Below are 22,585 nucleotides of genomic sequence, written 5' to 3'. Positions count from 1 at the left end.
TAAAGAAAGTTCTTCTTCTAATAAGTCCAAAACATCTTTGTAGGTTATGCAGTCATGGAGAAAACTAGTAATTAATGTAGTGATAGGAAGCATGAGAGGCAGTGCTTGTGAGATGTGACACGGCATGTGTCCGCTGAAGTGCTGACTATTCACCTGTGACCATTTGTTGGAGTGCTTCTGCTTGCAAAACAGGGATGTGTGTTTTTAAAAGTCTTGAAAGCCACATGGGCTCATTGGAATTTTAATTACAATTTCTCAGTGTGGTTTTTTTTTTTTTTGTTTGTTTTTTAGGGTTTTTTTAAATACCCCGTTTAGCTATTGAAGGTGATCAGGAAAAGTATGACAGAAACACCTCTTGCCATTTGTTCCATCCTTCACCAATATCTGAGACAGTGAGATGATATCCTGCTGAGGACACTGCATGGTGACGTTTTTAAGGAGTCCTTAACATGCAGTTTATTGCCAACATAGAAAGTTTGCTGACCTGAAAGTTTCTCTCTTTGGTTGCAGGTGCAGCAGGTGCTCAGAGCCCCCCAAGTTGTGTTTTCAGCAGCAGAACAAAGAGCAGGGCTGGCTTCAGGCATGAAGAGGTGCAGCTGGCAGTGGGGAGGGTATGATTGCCTATCAATAGGTATTCATTCTATTAATTAAGCTGCTGCTGTAAAACCCAGCTAGAGGACAGCTTTTCACTGTGCCTGTTGTAAAGTAAGCTGAGTCACCTGTGAAATGTTGTTAATAAGAGGGCTCTAAGGCTTGGGAGGAGGCCTTTTTCAAGCCTTCTTCTCTTGGGGCTGGCAGCAGCCTCTTTCAGAGCCGTGGCTGTCGGGCTGTCTGTGAATGATAAATGGCATCCACTTCTCTGGAAGCTCTGTACGCTGCTTTTGTGAACCTTGACTAGCAGGAGCCAAGCTGTGACCTCACACTGCTTTTGTTCCTCAGCTGTAGGCATGTTATGATAAAGACCTTCAGCCCCTTTCTTGGCTCTACTGAAGTCTTGTTTTGCAACCCTTTGGTTTTTGTCTTGTTTTTCGTTAATTTTGAGCATGAAGAGGCAAGACTATGCACATTTTCTTTTCCTTTATGAGACCACTGTAAACTAGTGTGTGACTTTTTGGGATGCAGGTGGTTTGTTTTAACCATTTGATGGAGATCCCTGTAGTGCCTCTTAGGACTACTGAGAGCATTTTTCTTGTTCAACTTACATACTTCAGCATTCTTGCATTTCAAGTTTAGGTCCAGTTCAGTTCCACCTCTGTAGCACGTAAAGCAAGTGAGCAGCTGCCCTCTCTATAGCCCTGGAGAAGGACGTGAGGAGCAGAGTGGGGGGTCCTACAAACTCCAGGGGCACAGCTCTTTCACAAGTGCTGCTGAGGAAGGACAGCCTGAGACTTTCCTCCAGGTGGTCTCTCAAGCAGAAAGGTAACAATTGTAGGAAATTCCTTTCCCGCCACCAGTTCACAAGCTCAACAAACAATCCCTTTGTGGAGGCATTGGGGTCCTCCTTCTAGTTTCTTACTCTTCTTTGCTAACTACTTCAAGTTTTTTTAACAGTTCCTTTCTGGAGGGATTAGGGAGTGGTGGTCTGTTTCTCCCTTCCTGAACCTTTTCAAGTCTTTCTAAAAAGACAAAAAAGAGAAAAAGTTGACAGAAAACATCCTAGAAACAGTCCTGTGTCAGCATACACAACAAATCATCCTGCCAGAGTATATGCTAAAATCTTCCTTGTGTTCATGCTAAGCTTGTGTGGCTGGTTTTGTTTTAGGTATTGACATTCTGGGTTCTTCATTTCAGGGGGGCTGAGAAGCAAAAGGAAGCTCAGTTGTCTGAGTAACACATCAATGCTGTTCAGGTGGAGGTTTGTTTCTGTAGAGAACAACACGCTTCCGCCTGAGCAGTGAGGCAGGCTCTGCTGCCCTTCCACGTGCAGCCTTCTGGCTGATACTCAGCCCTGCCCTGGTGTCACAGCTTACTGATTTATGAGCTTGCAGGAGAAGCTGCTGATTGTAGCTGCTCATCAAGAGCACCAGTGAAAAGTCACCAGCTTTGACAGATAGGACTGAGTGTCAACATTTTTCTCCATTTTTATTTTCTGTAAATTCCTGGTTTTCAGATCACTCATTCTTCCCATCAAACAGTAAGCAGATGATGTTCCTCTACACACCGTGTGGCATGTCGTGTTCTTTGCAGGACGCCTTTTGATCACTGTTGCATTTTAATGAAATCATGTGTATCAGGCTTGGCTGTCCTAAGCCCACTTGTAGCTTCCAGGAGGCTTGTTCTCTGGCTGCCATACATTCTTACACCCACTCAATCCTTTTAAACCACTAGAGCTTCGTGCTTTTGGTTAAGGTCATGAGGAGGGTGTGGAACAGCCTTTTTTAAAAAATTTCTTACTCTACCTCACTTTTGGAAGATTGGTCATCAGTTTTACTGGTTGTCCTCATTTTTGCTTTTTCCTTCAGGTCTTGTTTTCCTTTGTAGTGGCTTCTTTTTCCGCTGAGTTGCAGTGCAGAGCCTCATACTAAAATGTATCTGTGCCAGCTCAGAGTGGATGAAACAAGTCTGGGCAAGGAAGGGTGTCTCTTTGTGGACACAGTGCAGGCTGGAATGTGGATGTAGTTGCCTGAGCCAAGACTAACTCCTTGAGGTGAAGGTTTTATTTCTTTCCTGTGATTAAGCTGGGAGTGTGTTAGTTTGGAGTAGCAATGGGTTTAAGGAAATTACTTCTTTTTGTTTCCTTTTGTCTGTTTCTAGAAAATCTCCCTGTGTTAAGAAATCAAAACAGGGGCTGGATGCTTGCTCTGAGCCATTTGTCACCAAAGAGAAGGAAAAAAAGCAAGCTTTGCTGGTGATGATTTTTTTTTTTTTTCCCCTCCTAGGAGAAGGGTTTCTTCCTAGAAAATGAAAACTTGAGTTGTTGAGTTGGCAGGTAATTGATACGTATCTGCCCGGCCTGAAGAAGTACTTAACTTTTACATAACTACCTATGAGTCTGTTTAGGAAACTGGCAAGCTGCAGTGGACTGTGTGGTTTTCATTATGTCAGTGTTTTTAAACTTGTTGCAAATGGCCTTCTTTTATGGGTGGTTAGCATTCTTTTTAAGTTGTCATTCAGAGAGCCCCAGAGGGGAGGGAGGATGTGACAGCTCAGCAGATCGTGCTGTGCCCTAACTCCAGGCAGGATGCTGCTGTGCCCTAAGGAACAGCACGTGGCACGGAGCAAAATCTGGTTCAGCAGTCCTGCTGTGCTCCTTTGGCAAGACTTGGGGATTTACAGCACTGGAGTAACTGAGGCAGCATGAGAAATACTTTGCTTGCTTGGTCTCATTTTTGTTGCTGTAGCTACTGAATGCATAACTACCTGATTAATGCAGAGATTCTAATCTTCTGACCCCCTTGCAAACACTTATTAATTGCACTCATAGATTTTAAATTTGTAGAACTAGAAGGAATAATTATGGTCCTGTAATTCGGTCTCCCTGTGCAGCTGAACGCAAATCTTTTACTAAATCGATGGTTTTATTCCCCTCACTTTAAAAATGTGCTCCTTATTTAAGTAATTTTTTTTCTAGCCTCAATACTCAGTCATCAAAATTTCTCAAAGCATTGTCAGGCTTGTTGCTTATATGATTATTAGGCTTCAATTAATCTTCACTTCTTAAAAATCAAATGAACAGGGCTGTTAGAACAACCTCAATATAGGGCACATTCTCCCATTTACAGATGTTCCTCTTCCATTTGCTTTTTAACTTCCTAATTTCATTATAACAAAGAAAACTTTGTTTGCTGTGCAATTTGTTTGCTGTTGTTTGTAATGTTTACAGGGTTACTAAGTAACCTGCCTCTTCTTTTGCTCTGAATTTTTTCACATATATCAAAGGTAATTTTAACCTTTTTGGCTTATATCTGATATAAACTTCTGCCTGGTTGAATATTTGCTAGAACCCTCCATCACCATTGTCCTTGCTATCATCACAGCATCCAGAAGAGGATTCCTGACCTACACCCTTTGGTCCTGGACATTGTTTGGCCTCACTGGGACACACATTAGTCTCTAATCCTTCTCTCTAGATCATGTGAAAAAAATACAGAACAAGTGGAAAAACAACCACTATCACCATGTTTCTCTCTTCCCTTGAAGAATCTTGCTAAAGTCCTGTGAACTAGATTTTAAGACTGTTCAAGATTCACCAGTCTCCTTTTAGGTATCTCAAGTCAGATGTTCGAAATGTTTGCACTCTCCCAGTTGATAAGGGGCTGCTGGCTGCTCTGGATTTCCCTCTCTCCCTCAGAAATACCTGTTTCACATTAAACCTTTTGTATTTGAAGAGTCACTTTCCTCTAATGCTGATGATTACATGAATAGAATGACTTAGAAGTAATACTTTTCTGCTAAAATTGTGGAGGATTTAGTATGTTTGCTCTTTCAGTTCAGTATTTTTGTATATAAACATGGATTTGGGGCAGTCCTCCCCCTTCTCCCTCCTGAATTTTTTCTGTTGTGTTCCTGTTTGCAGAAAGTCCTTTACCACTGGGTGCCACTGTTTGATAGTTCTTCACATTTGCCTCAGTGAAGCCCTGAAGAAACTCTCCCCTCACTCTTTGGACTTCTGATTTTGAGTCAAGGCTCAGTTTTCATGTGGAATTCCATGTTTTAATGTAGTAAAATTTGATTCAAACAAACGTGTCCTGATTTTTAATTTCGTGGCCCACACTGATGGGTCTACAATGCTGATGGTGCACTGTAGCCACAGGTCGTATAAACTGATCTTATTTGCTTTTCTGCTCTTAAAATCTCCTTAAAAAATGCATCATTCCAGAATTACATACGAGTCACTGTTGACCCATGTATAAATAAATTGCTTGTTACCTTTGGGGATTAATCTAGTTGCAAACTGTGCTACTGAGTACCTTTCCTAAGAGGCATAATTTCAATTATCATCTCCTGAAAATCATGTTACTGTGGTGTTATAACTACCTTTGTAGTATTTTGGTGAAAGTTATGTGTATATTCAGTTGTGTGCCTTTGCCAGTCATGATTTATTCCTTTTGAAGGACTGGCATAGTTGAGAGGACAGTGGGGTGTGCACGACTTGCTGTTATTCTGAAGGTCAAAAGCACTATAGTCACTTAGGGCCTTTTGGATGAGAGGTGTCCAAAACACTGGGTCTTCTCCTTCCCATCAGAATGGCTTTCCACATCCCCAGCCCTGTCTTGGGATTTAGGTAATCACAGGATCCTTAGCAAAATGGGTATGAGGAATATAAAGTCCTTAAGAAACACGTAGGGAATTCGGGAAAGACAAATGTTACAAGATGCACAGTGTGCGTTATCTGCTGTTAGTCCCAGACTGGAACCGTGGTGTCACAGTGGGTGGATCAGAGACCAGGACTTAGGGAAGATGAGTGCTGTTCACAGTGTGCTGCTCTTCATCCTGTGTCTGTCTTTTCTGCCTGTATTAAAAATTAGATGCTAAGTAGTTTGTTGCAGTGAAAGTCAGTATCTTGAGTTTTGCCCGTGTCTGACAAAAAGGGGACCTTTTGGAAGGCCTCCATCTTCTCCTCTCTTAGTATTCTTAAAGCACCTTGTGTGCAGACCTCTCCTTGCAGTAGGAGGGGAGAGGCACTTTCTGTCTGCTGCCTCTTGTTACACAGCTGTAGTGACAGCTCTTTCAGCATTTTAACTTAGCAAGAGAAGAAAGAAATGCAACTATTTAGAGCTGATCCTTTCAGCTGGTTTGAAAGCCAATGGCAGAGAGCTTCTTTGCAGATCTTGAAGGCTGAGGGAAATTCCTGTCATTGGGGCTCCTGGGGTTTTTAGTGGAAGGTGTGAGGCCGTTCTTAAAGCTGTTTGTGTCTTCTTTTGCATCTTTCCCAAGTAAACTAGAGACCAAGAGGAAGGAGCCGTTCTGTCCTCACCAGCACTGCTCTCCAGGCATCAGCCTCTCTGGGGGTCAAGGCTGTTCCCTCCACACCCAAGACTTGACTGAACTTCAAAGTCCTGGAACAGAGACTGCCTGATGCTGTTTAAATTGAATGGGAGCCATGAGCAGCTCTTTGCATTTGAGAGAATTGTAACAGTGTGGAGCACTGCCCCAGATCTTGCACTCTGCCTTCCTTTAGGTGTCAGTGCCAATGCAAACATCTTTAAAATGACCCTCTTTCTTCTGGTTTCTCATTTAGTGGATGTTTTATCTGTGCTTTGTTGATGTTACTCTCGGCAGTACTTAAGGGAAGAAAATGAGTGTTAACTGGATCTCTGTCAGATTTTGAGTGGGTTAGGTCATTTTAATATCAAAAGCGACAACAGGAACAGCTTTAGGAGCCAGCAAGCTCTGCTTCTTTCCCTATCCTTGACATCACTGAGATTGCTTTGGGCTGCCCTGATCAAGTTAGCCCTTGTTCCTGAGAGAATTCTATGTGGTCTGTCAGTCTTTAGGCAGCTGTGGAACTAATGAAGCCATTAACTAAAGCCATGATACCTGGTGTCAGAGGGGTGCTGTGAGTTAAACTGTCCTGGCATGGGATGGACAGAACTTAGTCAGCCTTGGGATGGGATGTGAGATTTTGAAGTGCATGACAAGAAGGAGTAAGATTGGCCTTGCAGAAACGTGTGGTAGTTTCTAAGATGCTCTTCTCTTTCATGTGTGGAGCCGTAAACAAAAGCCAGATGCCTGCTAAAGGGTTTAAAAGGCTTGTGATGTTAATTTTGAAGAACAGTAATGTAGTAAGTAACCTGGTAGCAAGATAGTACTCAGGGGGCAATCCCAGGTCCATGCTGCCTTGAATGTGTTTGGTTTTGAGGCAGGTGAAGACACTACTCTTCGGATCTAGAGCAAAGCTCTTGTCGCTGGGAAGTGGCAGCCTTTTTGAACAAAGCATGAGGGGCTGGGAGGAATTGCAGCCATCAGGACCTCTCTGGTCCTCCCCTCTCCCTCCAAGGCAGTCTGTGTTTTGCTGTGACCCAAACTCCATCCTCCCTTTCAGCCACAAAAGACAGTGTAAGACATAATTCCTTTGTTGGTGTCTGGCTCAAGCATCTTGGCTGGGAAGAGTATTTTGTATTCTGTTTTCAGGAACTCTTACTTTGAATTAAAGGGTGAACGTTGGGAAGTTATTAATGATATCTATAATCAAGGATTAATCAAGTAAATCTCTCTAGTCAAGTGCCTCTCACTGCACTGAGAGCATATAGATAAAGACGATAGCGGCGTGAGCTTTCATGTGCAAACAGTGCTGAGGTGCTGCCTGCAAAGCACACTCTGCATTTAAGTAGCTCTTTTGCTTTCTGCCCAAGCTGGCTGATGAGAAGTGGTGCTTGGTCATGTAACATCTAAGCGGAGACATGCTGAAGAATTTTTATTTCAATTCCTCTTGAAATTGGAAGGGGGAGAGTAAAACACGATTTTTTTTTCCCAAAGAATGCCTTTGGGTTTCTTGTAGCAAACTGCAAGTCTGTGCCATAGTTTAAAAAGCTAAAAATGTAAGTCTTAAAACATAGCGTTTGATGCTTCACAGTACAGATCAGAACAGATGTTGAAGCTTTTTCGAGAATAAAATCTTCAGGAGGTATTCAGTGTTTGAGCTAGTGCTCCTCAAGAATTTATTAAGGCAAAAAGGAAATAATGTGAATTTAGTCTTAATGTAACTTTTGGATCTAGTATAGTCTATTATTTTCATGTCCATTGGTATTTTTAGGCATTTATTTATCTGCTTTTTGAGGGGCCTCAACTCTACCTCTGCTTTCACAGCTGGAAATAATTGTGGGAATCATTTGAAGGGTGAAAATGCCATATATATGTGTAATAATATAAATATATGGTGTCTTGCAGGAATTTTTATATTCAGATTCCATATGTAGAGGGTGATTTCTGGTATGAAGAATATCAGATAGAAAATAAATACAATTCCCTGAATGCCATATAGACATGAGATGGTTTCGGTTTTGGTGGGTTGTTTTTTTTTGTGAACTTCTTTCTCCTGTGGAAGCCGTGGGAACCCTGTTGTAGCAAAAACTGGCAGCTTCTGAATCCTTAACCTGGTGTTGTTAAGATACCTGTTAAAAACACTGGTGTCTGTCTGTAGTTCTCTCTGTACACATGTTTCCAGTGTTACTACCATTAAGGGACTTTTGCTGGAAAAAACCCTCTGTAGATAGAATAAAAAATAAATAACATTGGAAGCAAAGGTATCTGCTGGACACGTTCCCCCAGATGTACTCACACTTCTGGCATGCTCTGGTTTGGTTGTATCTCTTCAGCAGGACAAACTTTTGAAGGGTCTTTTCTGTTTTCCCTGAATATACTTGCGCTCCAAGGAAATTAAATGAGAGAATTGCAAGTATGTGACTGCTTGGTCTTGGCCCTTCAAGGCTGAGGTACCTGTATGGTACTTCTTGATCACTCTAAGAGCATCTTTTTGTCTGGAAACATTAAACTTCTGTCTGGGAGGATAGTTGAAGTAATTTTTCTACAGAGGCATTTTCTTGGTCTAGTGGGATGTTGAAATTGCTTTGCAGTTGTTTGAGGAGTTAAAATTGCTCTTCCATGCAGGATTCCCAGTTTATTTTTTCTCTTTGTGGATCAAAATCCACATACACCAAAGAGGTTGTGGGCAAAGACTCTGCTAGTTACTCAGGCACGACAAGTTAAGGTAGATAAATGCTTTTGTGGTGCTCGTGGTGCAACAGCTAATTCAGCAAATGCACTAGGAAGCACCTGCCAAATTAGTGGGTGTATTAAACTTGAGCTAAGCTCAGCTAAAACATCCCCTGAATCGAAATCTCCTTTATTTGGAGCAAGGTAACGAGGAAACACAGCAATGGATCGTGCATTCTCAGTCGATCACGTAACAGCAGATGGTTAAAAGGAGCCTCTCGGATGCTCTTCAGGCAGCATATTCCTGCTAAGTGATTATTTGGTTTATTAATATCCCACTGTAGCACCTAGTGATGATCTGAAAGCAGCTTTATGGGCTGTGACTTTTGTGGTGATGAGCACTAGAGACTCATGGAATTAATAATGTCTTAATTGTTATTGCTTGAACATTGATTAAACTTGTTTAAGGACTTTTAAGGGATTCTGTCATCGAGCTTGACTGGTTTATTGGTGTGAGCCTGAACCTCAGAATGAAACTCTGGGGATACACTGCTCTATTCTGTCTGCCCTTGGTGTGGTGAATCCTTCGTGCCTCAGTTTCCTTTTTATGTGAAACTTGCCTGTGCTTTTGTAAATGTTAGCTTTGACAGGGTGTGGGTAGAGATCACCTTATCTTCATTGTATTGTTTGCATATAATATTACACAGTGACTGTGCGGGACTTTGTCGGTGGCCTGCAGCCAGGCTGAGGTTTGCAGAGGGTGTGAGAGAATTCATTGAGTGGGAACTGGGCGCCCTCTGTCCTTGGCTCTGTTTGGAAATCCTAGTTGAAGTAATTTGCAGCTTAATCACACATGGAAAGACTTCTCTTCCCAGGGGAGTTTTTATTCATTCATGTTTGCTGCTAGTAGAGCTCATGTTACAGTAGGAAACCACGATTCCTCTGAGTTGAATACAGGTTTTAAAAATAGTGATGGGACAGAAGAAAGAAGAATAAATAGACTTCACTTTAAGGGCTTGCTCAAGCCAAATCGATATGCTGCAAAATACTACACCACATTTTGAGAAATGATTGAATCAAATTGGTTTTCAGGGGCTTGTGTCAAGAAAATTGTACATTGTTTATGGCAGTTGTAGAGTAATTCTGCATTTTTCATCTTCACCTAAGCAAACAAGAATTATCTTGAAGAAGCAGCAGGTTATTTTTGGATTTACTTTAACAGAGGGCTGTTGATGATAAATGGCTTCTAGAAGACTCACAGGCCCATCAGTGCAACAGAACTGATAGAGTAGTAAAGCAAAACAAATATTTACAGAGAAGGTTTATTTTGGGTGGAGGTTGGATATGTAATATTTTAGTTGTTTTAGTTGTAATAAGCCTGATGTTAACATTGAGGAAGTATGAAATGTTATGTCCTTATATAAGAAGAGAACTGCAGCTAGTTTATTCACAATATGTGCTAAGAGAATCGACCTCTACAAATGTTTTATTAACATCATGGTGGTGTGTTTTGAGGGGTTTTGGGGGTTGTTTTTTGTTTTTATATGGCATGCTATTGAACAGTGAGGGATTTGAGATGTGAGTTTAGCCAGGCGCCCCCAAGATGAGCTGTGGTGGAGGCTGAGGGACCCCTGGGCTGGCTCAGCCCAGAGCAGAGGTTTGGGGGGACCAAACAGCAGCCCCCTGTGCCTGGGAGGTGCTTTCCAAGGAGATGGAGCCAGACTCTTCACCAGAGTGTGTGGCTGGAGAGTGACAGGCCACAGGCTGGAGTTGAAACTAGAGGTTCATGTGGGTTTAAGGAAAAACCACTGTGAAGAGGAGTGAAGGGCTATCCACAGAGGCTGTGCAGCTTTGGGGAACTTCAGTGTCTTGCTGGGAAATGTCCTGAGCAACCTGCTCTCATCTTACAGCTGTTCCTGCTCTCAGGAGCAGCTTGGATTAGAAACCTTCCAAGCTTCTTCTGACCTGTTTTCCAATGATCCCGTATATTTAGCGTGCGTGGTAATAGCTGGTTGCTTGATTGAAGCAGGGAGGACTCTGAAGGGGTGACAGGAGAAGTATTTTAATTGCATGATCAGTGTCAGTACGAGGTTTCTGCCATGTACAACAATGCACTTCCACAGTTTTGAACTGTGGACAATTTTTATAGTAGTTTCACAGGTCTCTGTGAGACCTGACACTCCCACAGAATTCAAAAATGCTTCATATGAACTTGCCTTGAAGAACTCATGAAGGAGCCACCCTGAGAGCAGCTCACACTGGTGAGCTGTTTCTCCTTGAAGTTGCTCCACAGAAACTTGGTGTGTGAGATGGAGCACCACTAAAACACAGTTCACATCATCCATTCAAAGAAGCTGAAAGGTCTCTGCCAGGTCCACTGGACACATTCAAATCCAGAGTATCTTTTTTGCATCTGCTGAAAACTTCATGTTGTTTTGCTTCCTCATCTGTAAGCAGCTGCAGCTGGGTGATGATGGTACTGTTCAGTTTTAATGTACTGAAGTATTAAGGGAAAATATTTTTGCCATATCAAGTGGATTTTGATCAGACCTGAGCAACAATATTAGATTCCTACTGAAAGAAAATAGTTTAGGGATTAATCTGTGGCTGAACATGGGATTTTTAGCCCATGGGGTGAGAAAGGAAGGGAAGGGCTGGTAACAGTGGGATCTAAATTAAAGCACATATTCAGCTTTTACTGGAAAAAGCAAGGCAGATCCCAGTGATTCTCTGATTTGTCTCATAGCCCCGTGAGTACAGTGTGCAGCATTCAGCTGTTCTGCCCGTCAGGAGAACGGAAGCCTCTCGTCTTTTCTTTCATGTCCCATTGATTCTTCTCTGTAAACCCACATGCTGTGAGATTATTTTTTGGGGTCTGTTTGAGGGGCCAACGTTTCATCAAACTGACAACTGCAAATTCTGTGTGCAGGTTTTCACAACAGTGAAGAGAGACAGATTTTTCCTGAATGTGCTTTGTTTTGAATGCTGATCATCTTGTGATTGGTGCATTTGAATGGAAAGGGGTATGAATGGTCACGTATAAATTATTTGAAAACCATAGTTGACTTGTCAGCTGTTGATTCAAAATGTTGTGATTTGATATGTAGGTAATTTTTCTGTAGCAGGATAGGAAAGTGCCACTTTTCCAAATTAAATAAATCATCAATTCATTGCCTTCAGGTCAGTGGATTTCTGTGGATTTTCACTGGGTGAAATATGGCCTTTAAGAAATAATCTCACCTAGCTTTTTCTTCTCTGCTTTTCCACGTAGAAACCAGTCCCCCATCACAACAATTGCAGATCTGGCAATTTCCACATGGAAGCTTTTTCGCGATACAGTTCAGGGCTTGCTTATCCACAGAGGTGTTTTCCCCACAGCTGACATGACATTGACAGCACAAAATGAGACTCTGTTTTTGATACACATTCATAGTATTTAATATAGTCAGTGTTTAAAATGTCTTTAGGGTCTCAGTAATACTGATCCAAAAATGTTTCATCTGAATAGGCTTATTAAAATCAATAGGGATCTTCACACACAACCTAAATTATTTGTCAAGTTCTTCTTAAAATGGGGGAAACTGTCTCCAGGTTATTGAATGAAGGCTGTTGGAGATGTCATTGTTATGAAATTGCTGCCTATTTTAAAAAATGCTAGTGGTGTTTGCTCTGAGAGCCTTTACTTTCTACAGACAAAACTAACCTAGGAAAAGCATGAGTGTTGCCAACGTAATATGCTGCCTTTGTGGTTTAGGACATCTTTAAAAGGCCTTTCAGTGTAGATTCACAACAGTTTTTCCCGTTTTACAGATACTGTGAACAAGGATACTGAACCCAAAGATCCATTTCCCATTCCAAGAAAGATTATGGCTGAACCAGACTACATAGATGATGACAATCCAGAATTAATTAGACCTCAGAAATTAATTAATCCTGTGAAGTCATCCCGGAATCATCAAGATCTCCATAGAGAGCTGCTTATGAATCAGAAAAGGTAAGAGTCTAAAAATCACTTGTGCCACCCTCCCACCCCAAACACCCAGCTTGAGTTTTAGTTTCATCAAAATGACATTGTACCCAAAACCCAGCAGGCACTGTTGATTCAGATCTTGTAAATTGCAAGACTCTGATTCTTAACTGTGGCATTTATTTCTGTTTGAATTTCATTTTGCTGTGCAAAAGCTTGCTCTAGAAGGCTTCTCTTTTAGTTTTTGAGAATACTCAGAGGGTCAGTTTTGAGAGGAAACAGTTCAGTTCTCCCCTATTACCTTTCATATGGATTACCTGGGCACTGTAATTTGTCTTGTACTCTTAACATTATCAAGTATTTGACAAAATTTTGCTGTTAACAGCGGGATGATAAAATCTGTGGGCTTTCACCATTCCCAGTGTGCTGAGTTTATGAGGCCACTTTTAAATCACAGAAATCATGTAGTTTATTTCACATGAAACTGTACTTGATCTGTCTCACAATGCAGTGTGATAGTCTGGTGCCTGCTATGCAGCTGCACAAGTGTTTCTTTGTATGTTTTGCAAATGCTGCCTGCTCCTCTCTGGGATGGGATGCACAGCTGTTGCTCTATATATTGCTTTTAGAGATGTAAACAACCATGACTCCATTTCATCAACTTCAGAGACACGAGCACCTGGCCCAGAAATAGCTGAAGTTCTGTCATGAGATCTCTTCAGCAACAGAGAAGTCATTTAGAAAACACATTAACAAAATAGCCACCAGACGACCTGGTGGAAGAAAAGGCACCAAGCCTGTTGATGCTCCTTTGTTTAAACCAGCAGAACCCATGATATCATTTGGTGATTTGGTGCATTGAAGACACCCAAAATTGATTTTCCAAAGGCAAAGTGTGGGGATCTGTAAAATAGAAGTGGAAGAACAGTATCTCAGAGTGCATTTGAGCAGAAAGCTGGTGGTAGCAGCCATTCTGACTTTTTGAGACTCAGGATCTTGATAAAGAAGAATAAAAAGTCATTAATTTGGCTACTCCAGCACAACTGAATTTTTCTATTTGGCAGGAAGAGTCACATTATGGCAGTTTTTCTCTCTCTTTTTTTTTTCCTTTTAATCTGTAGGCATTGTAGTATTTTGGGGGAAGAAGGGGTCTTTTTATGTATAATAGAAAAATCCTCACAAATTCTGGGCTTGGAGACTTAATTCTAAATGAATTGCATACACAATATAGCATTTCTTTAGTGATGAAGAAGGAGAGATATTTTACAGAATGCCAACTGAATTGGAAGAAACCGGCCTAAATAGGTGTTTGTCCTATTTTTCATTAATGGGATTAAACATCAAAGTCAGTTCCTAGCACCAAGAAGTTCATAGTCATTGAAAGAAAAATAGTTGAAGTTTCCTGATGATCTTAATCTAGAGGATGTGGAGGCTGCAATAAATTAAGACTATTTTTTTTCTTTTAAGTTTATGAAAGCATAAAGCACTTTTAAATAGTATGGAGTTCTTTTCTTCTAGGAAAATATCCTATTACACAGAAAAAATGTGCAGCCGTCAATACCTTCTCTTATTGTAATTTTGATTAGCTACAGCTGTTAATTTTAGAGTCTTATTTATTGGTGCACAAATGAAGTACTTTGAGGATTTTCACCAGCAGAAAAATTGCTATCCTTTAGAGGAGGGTTAGTCTTCTGTGCTTTGTGTCACTGTACTGGCTCTGATAGGAGGCTTTTCAGTAATGTGATATTAGGCTGTATTCTGCTTTGTTACACCAAACTGTCATATATATGGAGGACTTTCAGTGCTCTTATAGAAGTCTGCTTAACATGCTGTTTATTTTGTTGCAAAGACACAGTGTAGACGTTGGCAGCTTCACTTTTTGGACCCATCAGCTCTGAACAGCCAGAAATGGATGTTGGAAGATACTAGCTAGTACTGGTCCAGTCATTCTCCATGCCCACTGTGAGCAGTGTCTGTTGGGTCTTGAACTGCTGTAGTTATTCACTGGCAGAAAGGGTCGTTGTTTTGGGGGAAAAAATAACCAAACCAGGATTCAGGGGGTGCTACCTCAAGGCACTGGTCACTTAAATTATTTTTACTTACTAGGAGTCAGCCTCAGCTCTGCAGAGTATTGGTGCTGTCCCTGCCAGAGGTGTTAACCCTAGCAGCTCTAACTTGTGTTGTAACACAATTTGCTCCCTCTATATCAAAGCCTTAGGATTTGTAATTTAACCAGAACAGTCACCAGGAGGTGATACAAGACCCCAGTTAATCCAGTATCCCCCAGTTTGGTGCTTTTCATTTTTACATAAGAGAGTGGAAACAGGACTGACATTACAGTTCTGTTACAGATCTGCCACCCTCACCTGATTGGATGGAGGGATAGATTACTTGTACTTTCTGCAGGTTCCCTTTGTTACAGCACATCTGAATCAGTCTGTGCCTCTGCTTTGTTATGGTGCGCCCTTAGGCAGAAAAGCAGCAACAGAATGTTACTTAGCAGCTGCTCTCTGGTTTGTGGCTGTCTTGACTGCTGATCACCAGTGTGGAAGCTTCCACTGACTCTGCTCTCACCAATCCACTACTAGTAGTAGTAGTAGTAGTAAAAAATGACTCCAGCTTTTCCTGCCTGACTTCAGTTTTACGTGCTAAAATGTAATTAAAATAGCATGAAACATAAAATATAAACACAGTCTTGTAGCTTCTGTTGCACTCAGGCCATGAGATCTATTACGAGAAATAGGGAACAGCATTTGGTGTTGCTAAATATTTGATTTTACTGTCAGGGTATGTACAGGGATAGAGTGTTGCATAATATATGGAGTCATTCCTAGATGCCACCATAAAATGGCATTTTAATGTTTTATTGGACATGCTGTCAGATATGCATATTAATGAATAATTAGGCAACCACAGATATATAGCAAGTAGGAAGGGTAAAAATATGCTTTCTGAAAGCTTAATCAGGTTGTTGAATGTCTTAAAGTTAAAATAAAAATGGTTGATATTAAACTTAACGCTGGATGCTTTCACATAATAGTCTTCACAGGAAAGACAATAATAATAAACACAAATTTCAGATCTCTCTGCTCTGCCTTAAGTTACGCTAATACCTGAATAACAGGGAGGATTTTATAACAAATTTTGAAACCATCATAGCATTACAGACATAAAAGAAATAGCTGGAGTCACAAAAATAAGTAGGAGTGAGTATCCAAGTGTGTGCCTGTATAAATAACGTCATGCATCTTCCCAAGGAGTGAGCTTTCTCATGCCGGAGTAGCTGGCTTGGAAAACAATTTGTGTTGAACAAAACATTCAGTTCATGTAGCACCTAAAGGCTCATCAGAGGGAGAATCCTCCAGGCTTTGTCTGGTCTCCAAGGTGACAGCAACTTTTTTATTCTGGATTTTTGTTGTCTTAGGCTCTTTGTGATGTTTAAGTGTAGCCTGGGAGCTCTCACTGGAAACAGTTTCACAGCCAGGCATGTGTAAAGCAGTTACATTTTCAAGGAAAGGAGTGAATCCATGACTTCCCAGAGCGGTGTGACAGACCACTTTTTAGTTTTGTCCATGCAAACTTCTGTGGACAGGATACCCTGCACAGGATTGTCTGAACACAGCTGTTCTGAATTACTGGCCACCAAGCAAATTCTTCTTGTCCAAAATTTGTTCCTAGCTCTGATAGTGTCTTGATTTGTGGTGATTTTTTCAATCCATTCTTTTGGAATTGAGAGAATACAGTGAAGACTAAAGATGAAAGTTAATGAATTATACAGGAGAAATACCAGCATGCACATTAAAGGAAATCTCTTTGATGGTTATATGGCTTAAATTCTAACTTAGGGTACTGGTTAAAAACCAGGCAAATGGCTGAATATTTTTTCCTTTTAATTATTTATTTATATCCCAATGTATCTAAATAGGCAACTACTTAATTTTAGTAAAGCTGCCTGCAATTCTGTGTGAATTCCTGCTAATTGAAACTTCTCTTTTTTTTTTCCCCACCATGTAATTTGAAGGGGTCTTGCACCTCAGAATAAACCAGAGCTACAGAAGGTGATGGAGAAAAGGAAACGAGATCAAGTTATTAAACAACAAAAAGAAGAGGAAGCACAAAAGAAGAAGTCAGACCTGGAAATAGAGCTACTGAAAAGGCAGCAGAAACTGGAGCAGGTAAGATGGCGAATACCAGACCTTCACACATCTGCATCTGAGCTCCTCACCTGAGGCTCTCTTTGTAAATGGGAAAGAAGCAGCAGCCAGTATTTCTCATATTTCCCCTGATTAAATGCAGATATTTCTTAGGATAAGTCAAATCACAGGCTTTAATTACCTGTTCGTTATCACTTACTGTATAGAAACTGCATATGGGGTCTGCCTTTGGTCAAATGAATCAAGCACCAGCCAACAGGAATGTGTGGGGAGCACTGACACTATTTAACCATTGAAGCTGTGGTGATTTAGTTAATTTTTGTAGTCTAACTATGATCCACTAAGAATGACTGTTAGGCTGTAGTGCATCAAAGCTACATTTAATGAATTTTTGAAAATCAATTGATTCTCCTACGTTATGTAAGAAACTAGATTACTTTAAAAAGATCTTTCATAGCCTTAAAATGTGTGAGCCCATTGGTGTTTTCAAATGAAAGAAAAGGTCCTCAGACCCTGGGTGTGGAGATGATGTGGAGTTGGAGTTCCTTGTGGTGAAGCTTTTTGCCAGGCACAGGGCCAGCCAAATTTCTCTGTGCCTCTGGAAGCACTTCCTGTGCTTGCGAGGGTATATCTCTACAGTGAAACAGCTCATCAGAGAAGTCACTGTGCATCGAGCAATGCATTTATTTTTAAATAAATGAATGCTATAAATAAATGCTTTAAATCAGTATCTCCTGTGTTTCTCAATAGAAATCAATTAAACCAAATAATTACTATTAAAAATTAAATGTAATCCAATCATTATTTAGGTTTTAGGTTTTATTTAGGTTTTATTATAGGTTGGGTTTTTTGTTTTAATTAGGCTTAAGAATATTTTTGGAGAAAGCTATTGTATTTTTAAGTGTATCATCCTGTCATTTTTCTAATCTCTGTTAAGGACCCAGCTTTGAATCGTTCAGCTTGTGGGAAGATTTAATTTGAAACTGAGCCATCCAACGTAGATTATGTAGATTAGAAAATTCTTTTAGAAGAGGACAAGCCTGCCCATTGCAGACAGTGCTGTGACTTTGTAAACATCATAGGAATGGCATTAATTGGCACCATGACTCATGGAGGGACATTGTTGTGATTTATGGAAACAAGGCATGTCCCTTGTGGGTGAACCAGAGACAAAGGAGAGATTATTTAGGTGAGCTGTACGTGGTCCCCATTAATCAGGGAGACCTTGGTCTGTTAAGAAAGAAAAAAAAGCTCCTTTTAGGCACTTTTGTTAGTTTTCTAAAGGTTTTTTTTTTTTCCTTCTGCAAGCTCATCTGCCTTCCCTAAGGATTGCTAAGCAATCCACGTTCTGTGCCATGTGTGAGCCTGTGCTGGATGGGCACTGCACAGCCTAGCCACATAGAGCATTTCCATTCCTCACATGGAAATGTCAAGTGTCTCTGCATGGGCAGGAGCTCCAAGTTGGTTAAAACGTCAGTTAATGGGCTCTCAAAAATGAATGGCTAAGGAAGGTTTTTTGGTTTTTTATTGCTTTTTGTGCTAGCCAAACCAGATACTCCTAAAGAGGCTCAAGTTAGATACAGAGCTCCATACCTAAACGCTCAGAAATCAGTTCTGCAAGTGCGCTCAGTAGTAGCTGTTCACGTGTTCTCCCATGAGGCACATTCTTCCTTGTTCTGTTGTAAAAGCCAGAGAAGAGAATTACTGTTGTTTCTTTAATGAAGATGTCCAAGAAATTCTTAAAAAATGCTTCGTCTTGTTCTCATATGGGGCTTTTGCAGAGTTTTTGTCTGTCTGGCAAAGGTGGACATCTGGAACAAGCTAGAGCCAAGGATTTGAAAAGATTTATTGTTTATGAGAACACATACTCCCAAAGAAAGGCAATTTTATCTTTTCCATGAGACAAAGAAAGGAAGCAATTTAAAGGGTTTGGCATGGCCAGTTATTGAAACCTTTAGTTTTTTGTCTTCTGTTTCAATGATGTGTTTTCTATACTTTTTTTTTTAACATGTGATTCCCTTTTAAGCTGGAACTGGAGAAGCAGAAGATACAGGAAGAGCAGGAAAATGCGCCTGAATTTGTCAAAGTCAAGGGCAACTTGAGGAGGACGGTCCAGGAAGCAACAGAAGCACCAGACTCCTAGAGCCAGCGCCTAAGCCAGCACTAAGACTTCCAGCTTTCCTGCAGAGAGAGGCTTTTGCAAGTTGTCTCACATTTGCTCCTCATGAGGGGAAATAACAGCATCCAGCTGACACTTACTGAAGATGAGATTTTTAATTCCTGGGACATGTGGATTAAAAAGACAGTATCGTAAACAGATCGACTTGCCAAATACAGTCCTGAGATCAATGGATAAGGAGTGTCTTTGTCAGTTCAGTGTCATGGACCAGGCTGACGTGCTTTCTCAGAGATTTTAACCAGGGATACTAGAGAAATTCCTTCAGTGTTGCACTGCTTTAACTCTTGTGATCCTAATTTAGTGGAGATACACAGATTATATTTTGCTTTAAAACAGAACAAAAATCCTCCTGTGATATCTTACAAAGCTTTGCTGTGCAGGTAGATTTCCTCCAGCTAGACCTACAGGCTGTGTATATCCCACAATAATTTGTGTTTAGTTGGAATTTTTACTAAATCTAGGAGGATATGAGATGTGCTGATTACTGCTGCCCATCCCCACTAGGATAGGCAGGTGTGGGCAAGATGAGAATGCTTAAAATTCACCAGCAGTGAAAAGTTAAGCAGCCTTAAAGCCCATTTCTTGCTGTTTGGCATGTAGAATTTGGGCTGTGAAAGAGCGAAAATCTGATGATCCTTTCGCCAGGGAGACTCCAGAGGCTGATTAATCTGTCTATAAAAGTTACACTGTTGTGTACAGGCCTGTACAGTGCTACCTGTGAATTTACCTCTCAAAGCAAAATGATCTGTCCTCTACTTTTCATGTTTTGAAATCCTGCTCACTTTGGTGTTGTGGCCTTTCTCCTCCAAGGACATGCTGAACAGAGTACAGTGGTAACACATTACTTGGTAGTGTTTGAACTCATTTGCTGGAACTGATCTGCCGTCTGTTCCTACTCTTTGCTTGCAGACACACGTTGCAGTTTCTGCAGTAGGGAAGTGTTTAAACCAGACCAAACCATTACTGGAATCTACTGAAATGATTTTTTTTTTTCCTTAAAGTGAGGCATAAAATGAAATTCATTTTATCCCATCCTTCATTTAGCCTCAAGAAAGAAGGGAAGTGTGTTACCGCTGAGACTTTGTGTCCAATTCTGTCATCTTCTGCCTTTCTGCAAGTAGCCCCTGTGACTTGCCATTAAATAAAATATTGCTCAGCTTGCACAGGGACGACAGTATCTGATCCTTCATGCTTATGACTACTAGTTATCCAGGAAAGCCTGGGATGAGGAGTGGGGAGCAGATTGCTCATGTAGGATTATAGAATTGGATTCTTACCTGGTGTGATTGGGTACAGATATATCTTCACAATTTGGGGAGAAATCCTCGTCTTCCTTGGTTAGGATAGTCCTAGCTCTCACTGAAACTGTGTTCATCCATATCAGCTGAGGATCTAATCCCTAGCCTTTGCCTTAGGATGCTAAACACAATAATTTCTACTTTGTAATTACATTGGACATAAATGTTTGAGAACACTTTTAATTAATATCAGCAGTGGCATGTTTGTATTGTAAAGGTGTGGTGGAGGGTTGTTGGTTTGGTTTTTATAATTCCTTTTGCCTTTCCTGTAAGTATTGGATGTTTTAAATACAGTTTCAGATTAGCACTTGGGACAAAATACAATTAGAAATGTTTCCTACATACAAACTTTGTCAAGATACAGGCATTTTTGTGAGGACATAATCAGACTGAGGGTAAATTGAATTGCGATAAGCATATTGCCATTGATTTAGGCTTGCAGTGTGACTCACGTCTAGAAGATTAAATGTGAAGATGGTCTAACAGACTGTTCAGATTATAGACATACAAAAGACAAAGGCCAAATGTAAGACTCTTCCATGTTCCATCTCAACAAAGGAACACCCTGAATGCTGCAGGTTCTTCCCTCTCTCCTTCCTTTCTCCTGGAAGGAGAGGATCTTCTCTGGCAACACATCATTCCAACACTTGCACTGATTTTGTTTCATATTGTTCAGACAGCACTATGTCCAAGCCTTCCATTCCACTCTCATCTTAGCTGTTCCCAGCCTACCAAACATCCTGCCTCTTGGTTTCACCTCCACATTAACCTTCTGCTCAGTATGGAAAAGTCTAGAAGTGAGTGAGGAACCCTTCCTCTGGCTTGAGCAGATCATTTCGTGTCAGCCATTTCCCCTTGGTGATCATGGCAATCCTACCACACGTGCACAGGGAAATGAAATTGGTGGCACCGGGGACAGTGGGGGACAAAGACCCCCTTTTTGGCTTCCGTGGGTGTGTTGGATTGGGCCCTCAAGGCTGAAGGCAGTCTGCTTTCTCCCCAGGTTAGCTTGTCGTTCAGGATAGAGTTTCTCTTTCTGGAACACAGCAGGCCAGAAAACTTCCTTGTACATACAGCATGAAGTTGTTTTTTGTTTTTCATTGGAATTAACTCTCCGTGTGAACAGAATATCAACGTGTGTGTTAGAACATCTTTGAATCCTGCTAATCCTTTTGTCTAGGAACCCCAGCCACCTTCATGTGGATTTTCACAGGCAAATGCTTGTCTTTGAAGTCAGGATTGGGCAACCCTTCAATGGGTGGCCAGTTAGTCACACCACAAGTGTCCTGTGCGGCTACTCAAGTAAGAAACTGCTTTGCAGTGAGCGTAAGCAATTCCTGCTCTGCCCTTCAAGCTATATGGGTTTTGAAGCAATCCAGCAAATACTTCAGTGATTTGAAAATCGCTCACTTACCACTTTGTACTTTTTTTAAAACTCTTGCTTTTGATAGTATAGTAGTAAATTTTTTAGCATTTTTGTGGCTTTAACCTTCTGTTAATATCTGCACTTGTTTGAGTGTACATATATAAATATATATAAATATAAAAAGGGAGCCTTAATGGATTTGTTTTCATAATTTAATATTTTTTGTATTTGCTCTTGTATAATTGTTTTTAACTAAAGGTATTACAAGAATGAGGGTGGAATACTTAGAACCAAAGTTATGCTTAATAAAATCTACTACATGCTTGGTGTATGTGGTGGTGTCTGTTATATCCTGCAAAAAAACAAACCTTGGGGGCTGCACTGAGATACCCGCATTGTTTAAAATTCTGCAGTGTGGGGGGAAGTATCAAGACCACGATGGCACTTGGTTCCCTAAAACCCTGCATCCCTGTTTGTATGTGCAAAAGTTGGCAGAAAGAGTTTGCTGCATCTCTTAGCAATATAATTTTTTGAATATATTTGATGCAGAAAGTTTTTAACAGGACTGTACAGCTGTTCAGGTAGCACAAAATGAAGCAGAGCATGAGGGAAAACTTCTGATGGGAGTCAAGTAATTGTGGAGATCATTCCCTATCCTTGGAATTGTCAGCCTAGCTCCATTTCAAGCAGGAGTGAGAAGAGAGTATTGAGCCTGGTTCTGAGTTCAAGTCCTACAATGGTCCTTTTAATTTAGCCAATGCTCCAACCTGTGGTTCCAGTAGGAAGGACTTGGTCATGAGAAAGAAAGCACAGGCACAAATGATTTGCTGGGTTAGGGTCAGACAGTTCAGTGCCAAAGAGCAAAATCCTGTGTCCACAACAGACAGGAAAAGTAGCAGGGGATGAACAGGGCTGGAAGAGGTGTGTGCCATCAGTTCTCCACAAAGATCCTCGGCTCACACTGGTGAGCCCTGGTCAGCCAGGCAGGTGGCAATGGAGGGGGAGCTGGAGAGGAGCACAGGGCAA

The 22,585-nt window shown here is 41.0% G+C and overlaps 1 protein-coding gene across 2 annotated transcripts in view; it reads left to right on the top strand.

Annotated features, from left to right (window-relative positions):
- The window catches only part of FAM107B (family with sequence similarity 107 member B), a 59,294-nt gene extending 37,404 nt beyond the window's left edge, over positions 1 to 21,890 (top strand). For both annotated transcript variants that reach the window (XM_039571317.1, XM_039571316.1), the window contains 3 exons: positions 12,406 to 12,589; positions 16,584 to 16,737; positions 18,743 to 21,890. In XM_039571317.1, coding sequence (XP_039427251.1) covers positions 12,462 to 12,589; positions 16,584 to 16,737; positions 18,743 to 18,859 — 399 coding nt within the window. In that variant the 5' untranslated portion in view covers positions 12,406 to 12,461 and the 3' untranslated portion in view covers positions 18,860 to 21,890. The remainder of the gene's footprint in view (positions 1 to 12,405; positions 12,590 to 16,583; positions 16,738 to 18,742) is intronic.
- Positions 21,891 to 22,585: the final 695 nt, after the last annotated feature.

The sequence above is a fragment of the Corvus cornix genome, chromosome 1A, assembly GCF_000738735.6.
Source record: "Corvus cornix cornix isolate S_Up_H32 chromosome 1A, ASM73873v5, whole genome shotgun sequence".
Taxonomy (NCBI): domain Eukaryota; kingdom Metazoa; phylum Chordata; class Aves; order Passeriformes; family Corvidae; genus Corvus; species Corvus cornix.
The sequence above is the reverse complement of the archived record's forward strand: the minus strand, read 5'-3'. Positions and strand labels throughout refer to the sequence as shown.